Below are 12,924 nucleotides of genomic sequence, written 5' to 3'. Positions count from 1 at the left end.
CCACATATAAAGAAATGACCATCTGTATCCTAGGAATTAAAATGAATAAGGGCATGTGCTCTTGTCATGTAAGACCCATAGTTATCAGTTAGTCAAGTTCAATTTTACGTCCTGTGACTGATGAATTGGGATCTTGTCTGAGAGCCCAATCACCTTAGAGTGTAAACAGAACAAGCCAATGAACATTGCGAGCGAGATTTGCATCGCGAACCACTCCCCGTAAAGCAGGTATTCGGTTGTTAAGTCGTGACGTAACCACTCTCCGATAATACTCTTTCCGGGTCCAAAGTCCAGGTCCTCTCTACCGCTTTCGCTAGTGTTTTGGTTATTATTGAGTGTTTTTACAATGCCGCAGTGCTGTGTCCCGTGTCCCGAGCTAACTCACTTCAACCTCGTAAATCTTCTTTTTCATTGATGCCTGGACTCTACCCTTAATTATGCCACCTGAGTGATGAGCTTCACTAACCACTCTGTTGGTGTTAAAGGAATTTAAACCCTTTTTGACCACCAAGGGTGCCTCACTAAGAAGGACGTGATCGTAAATAAATGTACAGGTTCCACCATTGTTATTTCTGGACGAGAGGAGCGCTTGGACCCGGAAAAGGCTAAACGTCACGCGTGACGTCAGACTTAACAATCGGATAGAAGGAAACTTGCAGCACTCGCTCATTTTAGCTTCGAGCCAAGTGTTTAGTTTGATGCAGCTCTTCAATCAACCTTTGCAGTATTCTACAAACCCGGAAGAAGCTCTCCAGAGAGTGTTGGTGTGACAGTGCATCAACGGTGGTCACTTTGAAAAGAGCTTTTCCTTCTGCATTCATTGCAGTTAAAACTAAAAGAACATTGTGCACACTGCAGGCTTTAAATAAGTCTTGCACGTTGTGCAGCGACCATTTCCCTGTGCACACCCTGTGTTTTTTTGTTTGTTTTTTTAAATTGCAGTATTGATTGAGAGAGGTGGGGGGCCTTGGAGTAAAAAAGGTTGAGAACCACTGGGCTAGACTCCTCCAGGAATGAAGATTCAATTGCGCTGGATCAATCAAAATCTAGGGAGAGAAGCGTTGTTCGAGTCTAACCCAGAGCTGACGGCCATGCTTTTCCGGGCTGCTGAGAGCATCGGGCTCGAGTGGAAAACCTCCATCGTATTCCGAAAGCTAAAGGCTGGATGATTGTATCTCGGGGCAGCGCATGCTAAACAGCAGCGTCCCGCTCCTGTGCCTTTCTTCCCGGAGGTGAACGAGGAGGTCACAAAGTCGTAGAAGGCACCTTTTTCTGCTGAAACCGCTCCTTCGCCTCCTCCACTCTCATTACATGCGATGGTGGGGCTGCCAAGGGTTACTGGGTGGAGAATCTTTTGTTGAGTTAAAATTTATGTTGTGGTACCCAAATTATCAGTAAAAGAGCAGTTTTCTCTATCTCCGGGTCCCAAGAGGGTGTCAATGGCAGTGTGCGACACTATGCCTTACCACTCTCATTCCCCTCTTCTATCACCAGCAGGCAGTGGTGTGTGGATTGAGGACACGATGCCTTCTCACGCGACCCCTGCCAAAACATGGAGCCAGGTAGGTGCTGCACTGCACATTCTGTCCCCACTCCGGGATGATGTGCCTTCCGGGTCGGGCCCTGTGCCCACGCTGCCCCACTGCGGGTACGTCGGTAGTCCCTCTGACCCTGCTTGTTCGGCATCTGGAAGTCTGACTAGCGCTTCCCAGCCTATCTCACTGGCTCATTCGGGCTGTCAGACTCAGCTATGCGATTCAGTTCGCCTGCAGCCATTTTTGGTTGACGAATCATGCCTAGAAATTCAGGGCAGCCAACTCTCACGTAATCCTGAGACCCGGGCTTGGATATGTGCCCAAGGTTCCCACCACCCCCTTCTGGCATCAGAGGGTGAACCTGCAAACGCTGCCTCTGGAGGAGGCAGATCCAGCCCTAGATCTGCTCTGTCCTGTTTGCAATTTGCGCTTGTACGTGGACTGCACGCAGAGCTTCAGGACCTCAGACCAGCTGTTTGTTTGTTATGGAGGCCAGCAGAAGTGAAAGATTGTCTCCAAGTAGAGGTTGGCCCACTGGATTGTGGATGCCATAGTCTTGGCGTATCAGGCTCAAGACCAGGGGCCGGTTTCACAAAGATAGACTTTGACCATGGCTTAGATATAGTAGATAGTCAGACTTCAGATAGACATCTAAATCAGACCTTTGCACAAAGCACTTAGGACTCTGACTATCTTAAGTAGGACTACACTGCAATGCATTCTGGGTAAAGTAAGACACTATTCAAAACAAAAAACATGGCGGATCGAGTAAGCGCATTCTCCTGCTCAGTGCAGTTTACCCCAGCGGAAAATATGTGCTTGTTGGAGGAGTATAACAGTTACAAGGACATTTTACTTGGGAAATTTAGCGGAGAATGTAGTAACAAGAAGAAATGTTTAATTTGGAAAAAGATTGCTACGACAGTTAACAGCGTTAATCCGACCGTTGAGCGGAGCGTTCAGAAAAGATACAAAAACATGGTCCAAGATACCCTGTATACCACCCGTGACACAGAAGCTTTGCTGAGACCCACTGTGTCACCAACAGCATTCAGAAAAGTTCCTGTAGCATAAAATCTCAGCGCAGTGCAAACCTGTAGCACTGCTGGGATGCTGTGGCTTCTTGAAGTGGCAGGGCTCAGTATTTCAGCTAATTCATCTGTCAGACTCAGTATAGCTTCTTTGGGCAAACGAAACCGATCTATGAAGTCCTCATTATTATATATTTCCAGTAGGTTACTGCGGTCCCTAAAAACCCTTTCCCTTCTCATGGCTCTCTCCATAACGTCGTCAGCAAACCACAAATTATGAGCCATTTTCCCTTTTATTTTGGCTGTTTGTAATGTAACTGATTGTTACTGCTGGTTGCTAAGGTAACATAGAGTCTTAGACCTAAGTTAGCCTGGGGGTAAGGTGTCTAATTTTTTTGGTCTAAATTAAGTCAGTCTTTATTTTTGTGAAACAGTTTAACTTGCATTAGACTAGTCTATGAGCAAATTTTAGACTTTTCTAACACTATAGACCGGTCTAAAATAGCTTTGTGAAACCGGCCCCATCTGTGCCCCCTTGGGGTGTTGGAGTGTTGTCTCTTCCTGGGCATTGATGTGCGGTGCCTTGCTAGCAGACATTTGTAAAGCTGTGGGCTGGGTGACACCCAACACGTTTGTAAGGTTTTACAATCTCCGAGTAAAGTCTGTGTCCTCCCGTGTACTGGCTACAAGTAGCTAGTAAGTGGGCGGACCCGCTCAGTGTCTCGCTTGCACTCATTTACACTCGAAAGGTGATTTGGCTTGCAGGCGAGATCCCAATTCGTCAGTCACCATCAGGGAACGGGAGTTCCCTTTCGTGGTCACTCCGAGTTACGTCGGATGACGACGATTGGGGTTTCGCTTAGAAGCCTATCACCTTCGAGTATATAAAACGAGCCAATGGCAATGAAATGCCATGGGTCTGCGGAATTTGCATAGCGTAACTCCGCCCGCCGCAGGGGGTATAAAAGGAAGTACGCTGGCACAATGCAGATATGTTTTCGCTTCGGAGCCAAGAGTTTTCTTCACTCCTACAAGCTATTCTGTATCATCTTCACTCTACGAGACGAGCTGCTCTTCAGTGTGTTGGTGTGACGGCGTGTTCCAGCGAGATCGCATTGCCTGCTGCTTATCTGTGCAGTGATCTGCCGACAGTGTGTGTGTTTCTCCCTGGGCGCTTCAGCACTCTGCTGAGCTTTTCCTCTCTCTAAAAGAGCTGCACGCGGCACGTCTTTTTCAAGACGGCTCGCCCGTGTATTTACTGGATGTGGGCGCGTGATTCATCTGCCTAACGGTCACGAGCGCTGTTTCGCGTGTTGGGCTGATTCACGCTCGGCAGCGCTCGTGGGTGAGTCACGTTTTCTCTGCGGGAACGTGACCATCGCGATGTTTATAGATCGAGACTCAATGATCCCCGTGTGGGTAGAGTCCCCTCTGCCACACCCCAATCTATCTCTTCCTCGAGAGGGGATACTTTGGCTGGTGGCCAGGGTGATCTGAGGGTTACAGTGTGGCATAATACCGACGAGCATTCCTCGGGCCACGCCCCCCTCCACATCGCAAACCGTGGGGCTTCCGTGTGTACCTGGTTCTTCTTAGGGACCCAGTGTTTTCATTCGGGGCTCCAGCAGGTGGTGTCATGTCACTCACAGCATCACAAGGCGGGCTTGATTCCTCTGGAAATGAGGATTCGACTGCGTTGCCTCCCTCTGGAGTGTCAGCGTTAGTCGAGTCAGATCCAGAGCTGATGGCCATGCTTTCCCGGGCAGCTGAAAGCATCGGCTGGAGTGGCGCCGCCCTCCCCCTGAGCGCTGTAGGCTTCCCGGATGTGCATCAGGACGCTTCCGGCCCGCGGGCGTCCTCCGCCTTCGCTGCACTCGATCGCGTGGCAATCATGGGCTGTATGTTCTCTGTCACTATCGTGGCACAGGCATGCAGTGCTGTGTGTCGCCTTCGCCTTCGAGGCAGTGCTGACTCGGGAGTTCTGTCGGAACCGGCCGCAGTGGAACGCTAGTCCTTCCCTGGCCAACACTGACAGAACGCGGAAACTCGACCACGCCCCCTTGCTGGGACGCTATGCCTCCCATGCCCGGCTTGGTCGTTCCGCCGCGCACACTACTGACCTCGCTCTCGGGCGACATCGGTACCTGCGTGATCCTGGGTCAGGTGGTGTCCACTAGAGTGGTCCAGACATGGGCTCAGCCAGGTTGATGTGAGGGGGTCTGAGAATTCATTTTCTCAGCTCCCTCATGTCCCAGGCTGGGCTCCTCGGCGGTGTGGTTGAGGACTGTACCCTACAGTTTTTGACCCCCCCCCAGAAGCAGACTGAGGCCTTCTGCACCGACGGTCATCCGTCCGTGCGGTCTCCTTAGTCTGCTTCCCGCCGAGGCCACCTCCATGCGGCTCCTCCCCTCGGGCCTTCACTGGCCCTGAGCAGGAGGAGGTCGCAGGAGGGCGGCGCTGCCCGTCTCCGCCCCTTAGACTGCCACGCCAGCCTAAGCAGCACTCTTAAAAAGCCCCGCGGCCCGCTAAACGCCAGGCTAAGCGGCGCTCCTGAGACGGGCAGCTCAGGATTGGCTTTCTTTTCTCTACAGGAGGTGGTAGCAGGGCCACTCCTTCCCCCGGTGGAGGGCCGGGGGAGAATCTTTTGTTCTCCACTCCCCGCTGCTCGTCCCACGACGGGCAGCACCCTAATGTGGTTAAAGAAAGAATCGAAATTCCCAATCCTGAGCCTACAGAGTCAGAGGGCCGCAGTGCGCGCCACCCTCGGGTCCCGCCACTGCCGCCCTCCTCTGTCCCAGAGGTCTGGGATGACAGCACGCGCCGCCCACGGGCCACGCTCCTCTCATCCCCCTCTGTCGCCAGACCCCTGCCAGAGCACGCCCCCGTGGGACGCGCGCCCTCCCCTGGCCTCCTCTGGCAGGACGCGGTTAATGACCGTGCCCCCGCACAGGGCCGCGATGCCACCCTCGCCGGTGCCGGTCATTCCGCCTCGCTGCCCCACCGACGGTACGTCTGTGGTTCGTATGACCCCGCTGGTGCACTTTCTGGAGGCCTGGCTAGAGCTTCCCAGACTGTCCCGCTGGGTCGCGAGAACCATCAGGCTCGGCTACGCGATTCAGTTCGCGCGATCTCCTCCCCGCTTTAGCGGAGTCCGCTTCACTATGGTCGGTGGCAATGCCCCTGTCATGAGAGCGGAGGTCGTCACCCTGCTGGCGAAGGGTGCGATCGAGATTGTCCCTCCAGCCGAAATGAGGTCCGGCTTCTGCAGCCCTTACTTCATTGTACCCAAGAAGTCCGGTGGGTTACGGCCAATCCTCGACCTGCGCGTCTTGAACCGCTCCCTTCACAGGCTGCCGTTCAAGATGCTAACGGCCAAACACATCCTCCAGTGTGTGCGGCCGCAGGATTGGTTTGCAGCGATCGACCTGAAGGACGCCTACTTCCATGTCTCCATTTTACCTCGACACAGACCGTTTCTACGGTTTGCTTTCGAGGGGCAGGCATGCCAGTACGCGGTTCTCCCTTTCGGGCTAGCCCTGTCTCCTCGCGTCTTTACGAAGGTCGTCGAGGCAGCCCTTGTTCCCCTTCGGGAACACGGGGTTCGCATCCTGAACTATCTCGACGACTGGCTTATCCTAGCTCACTCTCGAGTCCAGGTTTGCGAACACAGGGACCTAGTGCTCCGGCACCTAGTCCGTCTGGGCCTTCGGGTCAACTGGGAGAAGAGCAAACTCTGCCCCGTGCAGAGGATCTCTTTTCTCGGTATGGAGATCGACTCGGTCGCCATGTGCGCGCAGCTTACGAGCGAGCGCGCGCAGTCACTGCTGACTTGTCTTCGTCAGTTCGAGGACAAGAGTGCGGTTCCACTGAAACTTTTTCAGAGGCTCCTGGGGCATATGGCATCCGCAGCCGCAGTAACGCCGCTGGGATTGCTTCATATGAGACCGCTTCAGCTTTGGCTTCGCGATCGAGTCCCGAGGTGGGCATGGCAACACGGCACGCTCCGAGTCCCAGTGACTCCAGCCTGCCGTCAGACCTTCACCCCGTGGGCGAACCTCAATTTTCTACGGGCCGGAGTGCCCTTAGAACGAGTTTCCCGGCATGTTGTTGTGTCAACAGATGCCTCCAACACGGGCTGGGGCGCCATGTGCAATGGTCATGCTGCCGCGGGCTCCTGGACAGGACCCCAGCGCCTTTGGCATGTCAATTGCTTCGAGTTGCTGGCTGTACGTCTCGCCCTGCACCGCTTCCATGCGCTGCTCAGGGGCCAGCACGTACTAGTCCGATCAGACAATACCGCAACAGTAGCGTACATCAACCACCAGGGTGGTCTACGCTCCCGCCGTATGTCGCAACTCGCTCGCCACCTCCTCATATGGAGTCAGAAGCATCTGAGGTCGCTTCGAGCCATTTATATCCCGGGACACCTGAACCAGGCGGCCGACGAGCTGTCTCGAGTTCGGCCTCTCGCTGGAGAATGGCGACTCCATCCCCAGACGGCCCAGCTGATTTGGGATCAGTTCGGCGACGCACAGGTAGACCTGTTTGCCTCCCACGACTCGTCCCATTGCGACCTGTTTTACTCCCTGACCGAGGGCACGCTCGGCACGGATGCACTGGCGCACAGCTGGCCGCGGGGCCTACGCAAGTATGCGTTTCCCCCAGTGAGCCTTCTTGCGCAGACCTTGCGCAAGATCAGGGAGGACGAGGAGCAGGTCATTTTGGTTGCCCCGTATTGGCCCAACCGGACCTGGTTCTCTGAACTAGTACTCCTCGCGACAGCACCTCCCTGGCCAATTCCTCTGAGGAAGGACCTCCTTTCTCAGGGACGGGGCACCTTATGGCACCCTCGTCCCGATCTTTGGAACCTCCATGTGTGGCTCCTGGACGGGACGAGGCAGGTTTGAGTACCCTACCACCTGCGGTGGTGGCTACCATCACTTCCGCTAGAGCATCGTCCACGAGACATGCCTATGCGTTGAAGTGGAACCTCTTCGTCAACTGGTGTTCTTCTAAACATCAAGAACCCACGAAATGCCCGATCAGGGTCGTGCTTTCCTTCCTGCAAGAAGGGTTGGAGCGAAGGCTGTCTCCCTCCACCCTGAAAGTGTATGTTGCCGCCATTGCCGCACATCACGAAGCAGTTGATGGTAAGTCTCTGGGAAGGCACAACCTGATCGTCAGGTTCCTGAGGGGAGCGAGGAGACTAAATCCTCCTCGTCCTCCCTTCGTACCCTCTTGGGACCTCTCAGTGGTTCTAACTGCCCTGCAGAGTGCTCCATTTGAGCCTTTACAGTCAGTGGAGCTTAAGTTCCTGTCAATGAAGACAGCGCTCCTGGTTGCATTGGCCTCCATCAAAAGGGTAGGGGACCTGCAGGCATTTTCGGTTGACGAAGCGTGCCTGGAATTCGGGCCGGCTAACTCTCACGTGATCCTGAGACCCCGGCTTGGATACGTGCCCAAGGTTCCTACCACACCCTTTCGAGACCAGGTAGTGAACCTGCAAGCGCTGCCCTTGGAGGAGGCAGACCCAGCCTTGGCACTGCTCTGTCCAGTACGCGCCCTCCGTGCTTACGTAGACAGAACGCAGTGTTTCAGGACCTCAGACCAGCTCTTTGTCTGTCATGGTGGGAAGCTGAAGGGAAAGGCTCTCTCAAAGCAAAGGTTATCCCACTGGATAGTGGATACCATTGCTTTGGCATACCAGCAGCAAGGTCGTCCGTGCCCCCTTGGTGTGAAAGCCCACTCCACACGTAGTGTGGCTTCCTCTTGGGCTCTAGCGCATGGCGCCTCGCTAACAGACATTTGTAGAGCTGCAGGCTGGGCGACACCCAACACATTCGCGAGATTCTATAATCTCCGAGTAGAGCCAGTTTCTTCTCATGTACTCGCTTCAACCAGCCGGTGCTAGATTCTGCTCAGGTGTCTTCGCTTGCTCGCCATTCCTCTCCACGGACGGGATACGTGCGATATTTCTCTCAGGTGAGTCTGATAAGCTCTGAGTTTCCTCCAGCACTGGTTACGTCAACGCCTGAGTTATGCCAATCTGCCATAACGCAGTTTTTGCGCTTGACTAGGTGCCTCCATGTGCATGGTTCCCCCTCTGGGCGACCCCCACATGTGTATTCCACTGTAAGACTCCTTGTGAGCGTGTGTCTTTCCCTTGGCAAGCCACCTTGCCACCCCTGGGGTTTAAAATTCCACCTGCGGCTGGACACCCCAGTGATTTTCCATATGCAGCCCTCTGGGTCATATGTGTATTCTAAGTCCCCCCCATCAATGGCTGGGCATAATTGCATATTTCTCTCTGGAGATATGCTTCCCAGTGTACCTTGGTATCCCTGTGTTAAGTAGGACTCCTTCGTTCGTGCTAGTCTCACAACAGGGAGCTCAGACTTACGCAGGGCACTGGAAGACAGCCGAGGTGGCGTGATTAGACTGGAACCCCAATCGTCGTCATCCGACGTAACTCGGAGTGACCACGAAAGGGAACGTCTCGGTTACGGATGTAACCCTCGTTCCCTGAGTGGGAACGGAGACGTTACGTCTTCCTGCCACTTCCGCTGTACCGCTGAAAAACGCCTGGGGCTAGTCTCGGCTCCTCAGCGAAGACATATCTGCATTGTGCCAGCGTACTTCCTTTTATACCCCCTGCGGCGGGCGGAGTTACGCTATGCAAATTCCGCAGACCCATGGCATTTCATTGCCATTGGCTCGTTTTATATACTCGAAGGTGATAGGCTTCTAAGCGAAACCCCAATCGTCGTCATCCGACGTAACGTCTCCGTTCCCACTCAGGGAACGAGGGTTACATCCGTAACCGAGACGTTACATTAGTTACCTAGATGTTATCTTTTGATGCAGGTTTGAGTCTGGACAGTCTTGTATCCCATTTCCACTTTGTCTACCAATAACTTCCTTTTACCTGTAATGGTCATATCTAATAAAAGGCAAAACGTTAAACTGCAAAAAAAGATAAATAGATAGATAGATAGATAGATAGATAGGCTAGTGTTGTGTTAATTCTCACAAATTCAATTTAGAGTATCAAATGGAAAGTAACACTAGAGATATAATAACATGTTGATAATAGAATAGAGAATAGAATAGATAATAAATAATAGATGCAATAACATTTTGATACAATTTTATGCAAATTAAAAGTGATTTAAGGTTTTTAGTGGTTTAAGGTTTATTTTTATTTTTTTATTTTTTGGCAATACCATGCATACAATCTCTGTACTAACTGACACTATCTAATATCACTTAAATACGTGAACCTGAGAAATCCCATCTGTCTAGTAAATAAGGCAACATTAATATTGTTAGATCACATTAAATGACACTCTCACTCTTAATAAGAGTCAATAAATGTGAAGAAGCACACGCCTGCAAAGTGACAGAATTTATTTTTTTATTTTATTTTTTTATCTCACCTTCTTTCTCTCTCAGACTTTACTAGAGGATGCAGAACGCTGTCGACACAAGATGCAAACTGCGTCTAGCCTGATCAGTGGGCTGGGAGGAGAGAAGGAGCGTTGGACACAGCTTAGTAAAGAGTTTGCTGCTCAGACCAAAAGACTAGTTGGTGGGTTTTTACTTAAAACCTTCAGGGTTTTTCCAGAATTTTCAGCCCTTCCTTTTAGCCTCTTAGGGTTTTTAGCCTAACATCATTGGGTTGACTTCTTTGTAAGTGATCAGCTTTCAGTCTCAGATATTTCCATTTACCAAAAATGAAATTTTACAGAAACTTTAAGAATGAATGTTCATATATTAAAATAATTATTTTGAATAGAAACTGCAAAGCCAAGACACTGTATCAGGAGAGTTTATGTTTGTTAAGACAAACATAACTATTATTTTAGCTCAAATTTAAGATTATGTATTTAAACAAAACAAACTTAATTAATAAACTTTGTGTACAGTATAACTCGATATTTACCATTTGTGCTATGAATGAAAAAAGTTACCTCAAATCATGGAACTTCTAGCTATTTTTTAACCGAATGAACAAACAATTTCCACCTAGGATGGCAAAAATATTTCATACACCTACAGTGACCTGAGTCATATCAAGGAACCAGAATATAATAGTGACTTGGAGTTGGGCTCTTTTGACTTTCTGTTAGAACGGTGTCGTGTTAGCGGCCCCTAAGTTATTAACTAATGATCTTTGCAATGGAAGTGAATCAATCAAAACTAACTTTAGCTGGACAATAACTTTAATCTAGAGCTGCTGTAAAGCCAAAACAATCTTTGTTACTTTAATTTCCTGTTATCACTGTAAAGCTGCTTTGCAAAAAAATCTATATTGTTAAAAGCGCTATATAAATGAAGGTGACTTGACTTGACTTGGGGTGGTAAGCAGCCACATAGCATTGCTGTAGCAACCACCTGGAACTTCCTAAAGTGTCCTCATGCTAGTGTGTTATTACAATTACTACTGTTGGGACAATTTTTGCCTATAGAAAATGATAAAACGGGTGTAGTCATACCTTTGACTTACATTGATGAAGGAACCCGAGCTATATAAAAGGTTCAGAGTATTATAGAGAGGTTGACTACTTTGACTTGGGCCAGTAATTAACAACCATAGCAACACCATAGTAACTACCCAGATGACCCTAACAATTGCATTGCAATGCACTAAAGCCATATAGCAGTGACCTGGCAACCACCGATCACCTGTAGAATTCTAAGTGCAAGATTTTTGTAACTGAAATACCACTCATATTTACTTCAGAAAATGTCAAAAACTAATGACATTTGTTATTATTATTATTATTATTATTATTATTAAAGTTTACATTTCCCATGCTCAGGTGATGTGCTGCTGGCTACAGCCTTCCTGTCCTACTCTGGGCCTTTTAACCAGGAGTTCCGCAACCTTCTTCTCACTGATTGGCAGAGAGAAATGAAGTCCCGCCGAATACCTTTTAGGACCAATCTGAATCTCACTGAGATGTTGATTGATGCTCCCACAGTAAGTGAATGGAACTTACAGGGGCTGCCCAATGATGACCTGTCCATCCAAAATGGGATTATTGTTACAAAAGCTGCAAGATTTCCCCTGCTGGTTGACCCCCAGACCCAGGGAAAGATCTGGATCAAGAACAAAGAATCCAAGAATGAGCTTCAGGTGACCACTCAGAATGAATGACTTGTACATTAATAACAATATGATTTTGCACAGTGGGGTTCATCAGTGTTCATTATTTAATTTGTTGCATACATATGTCAAAAAGTTAGGTATTACAGTTGCATATTTTGATCAAAAACAATACATAAAATGCTACACAGACATCCAGTTAGTCATGCTGGTCAATGGAACAAGTAGCTTATTACTGAAATTACTAAGAAGCTGCTGTTTTTAATACTTTTTTAGTGTTGCTATTACAAGTAAATGTACAATAGCTTGATACATTAAACATCTGCTGATTTAAAAGTTCAACATTCATATTCTTGTGAATCATGTTGAAATCTAATTGAATATGCACAGCTTGCACTGATGCATGAGTTCTTTTTAAGAGGTCAGACACATTTTTCAATGGTATTACCTCATAACAAATCACCTCCTCCTCTGGTAATAGTTTTCCCCAGTAACAGAACTTGAGCTGGGTCAGTAAAGAGGTCCTGCTGTTTTCACAGATCACCTCACTGAATCACAAGTACTTCAGAAACCACCTAGAGGACAGTTTGTCTCTAGGGCGTCCCCTACTAATAGAGGATGTTGGGGAGGAATTGGATCCTGCTCTGGACAATGTCCTGGAGAAGAACTTCATCAAGACTGGGTCCACATATAAGGTATTGTTAGATGAGCTCAGTAAGCAAAAGAGGAGTTGCGAGGCTCACAATCAACATTTTCTGAAGGTTATGCACCTTTTTCACTGACTTATTTGAAAGAGTTTCAGGTTTCATTTTGTACCCTATTCATAGATAGTGCCAAAAACATAATGCTTATTTGTATGTATTTTCTCCTGTATTTTACTATCAAAAGTTCTCATATATAAACAAATATAGTGTATGCTTGTGAGTAAATGGGGAAATTGTCATTAAAGGGAACATCATAGTCCTCAGCAGTTCCAGTGATTTAAAATAAAGACATGTTGCCATATTTTTCATTACATTTTTGCTAGGAAATGAGCGAGATTGGTTTGCGTAATGAGAAAATTCTCTACATTTGTACAGAACCCCTGCTCCTCAATTTTACATAATTAAATATAGAGAAAACAAATTGGAATTGTATTTAACATCCTGTCCTTTATTATACTTTTTCGGAAAGAAATCTAAAGCGTAGCAAATCATAGACAAGCAGGACATAGCAAGTACTCTGAAAGAATAGTTCATAATTAAGAACC

General features: G+C 48.9%; 1 protein-coding gene across 4 annotated transcripts in view; it reads left to right on the top strand.

Moving 5' to 3' along the window:
- dnah5 (dynein, axonemal, heavy chain 5) overlaps positions 1 to 12,924 on the top strand; it is a 249,542-nt gene that overhangs the window by 173,911 nt on the left and 62,707 nt on the right. For all 4 annotated transcript variants that reach the window (XM_082150214.1, XM_082150212.1, XM_082150215.1 and 1 more), the window contains exons 62-64: positions 10,019 to 10,154; positions 11,389 to 11,705; positions 12,215 to 12,370. In XM_082150214.1, the coding sequence (XP_082006340.1) occupies positions 10,019 to 10,154; positions 11,389 to 11,705; positions 12,215 to 12,370 (609 nt within the window). The remainder of the gene's footprint in view (positions 1 to 10,018; positions 10,155 to 11,388; positions 11,706 to 12,214; positions 12,371 to 12,924) is intronic.

Source organism: Leuciscus leuciscus, assembly GCF_965113295.1.
Source record: "Leuciscus leuciscus genome assembly, chromosome: 20".
NCBI lineage: Eukaryota > Metazoa > Chordata > Actinopteri > Cypriniformes > Leuciscidae > Leuciscus > Leuciscus leuciscus.
This window is presented reverse-complemented; position numbering and strand designations above follow the sequence as displayed.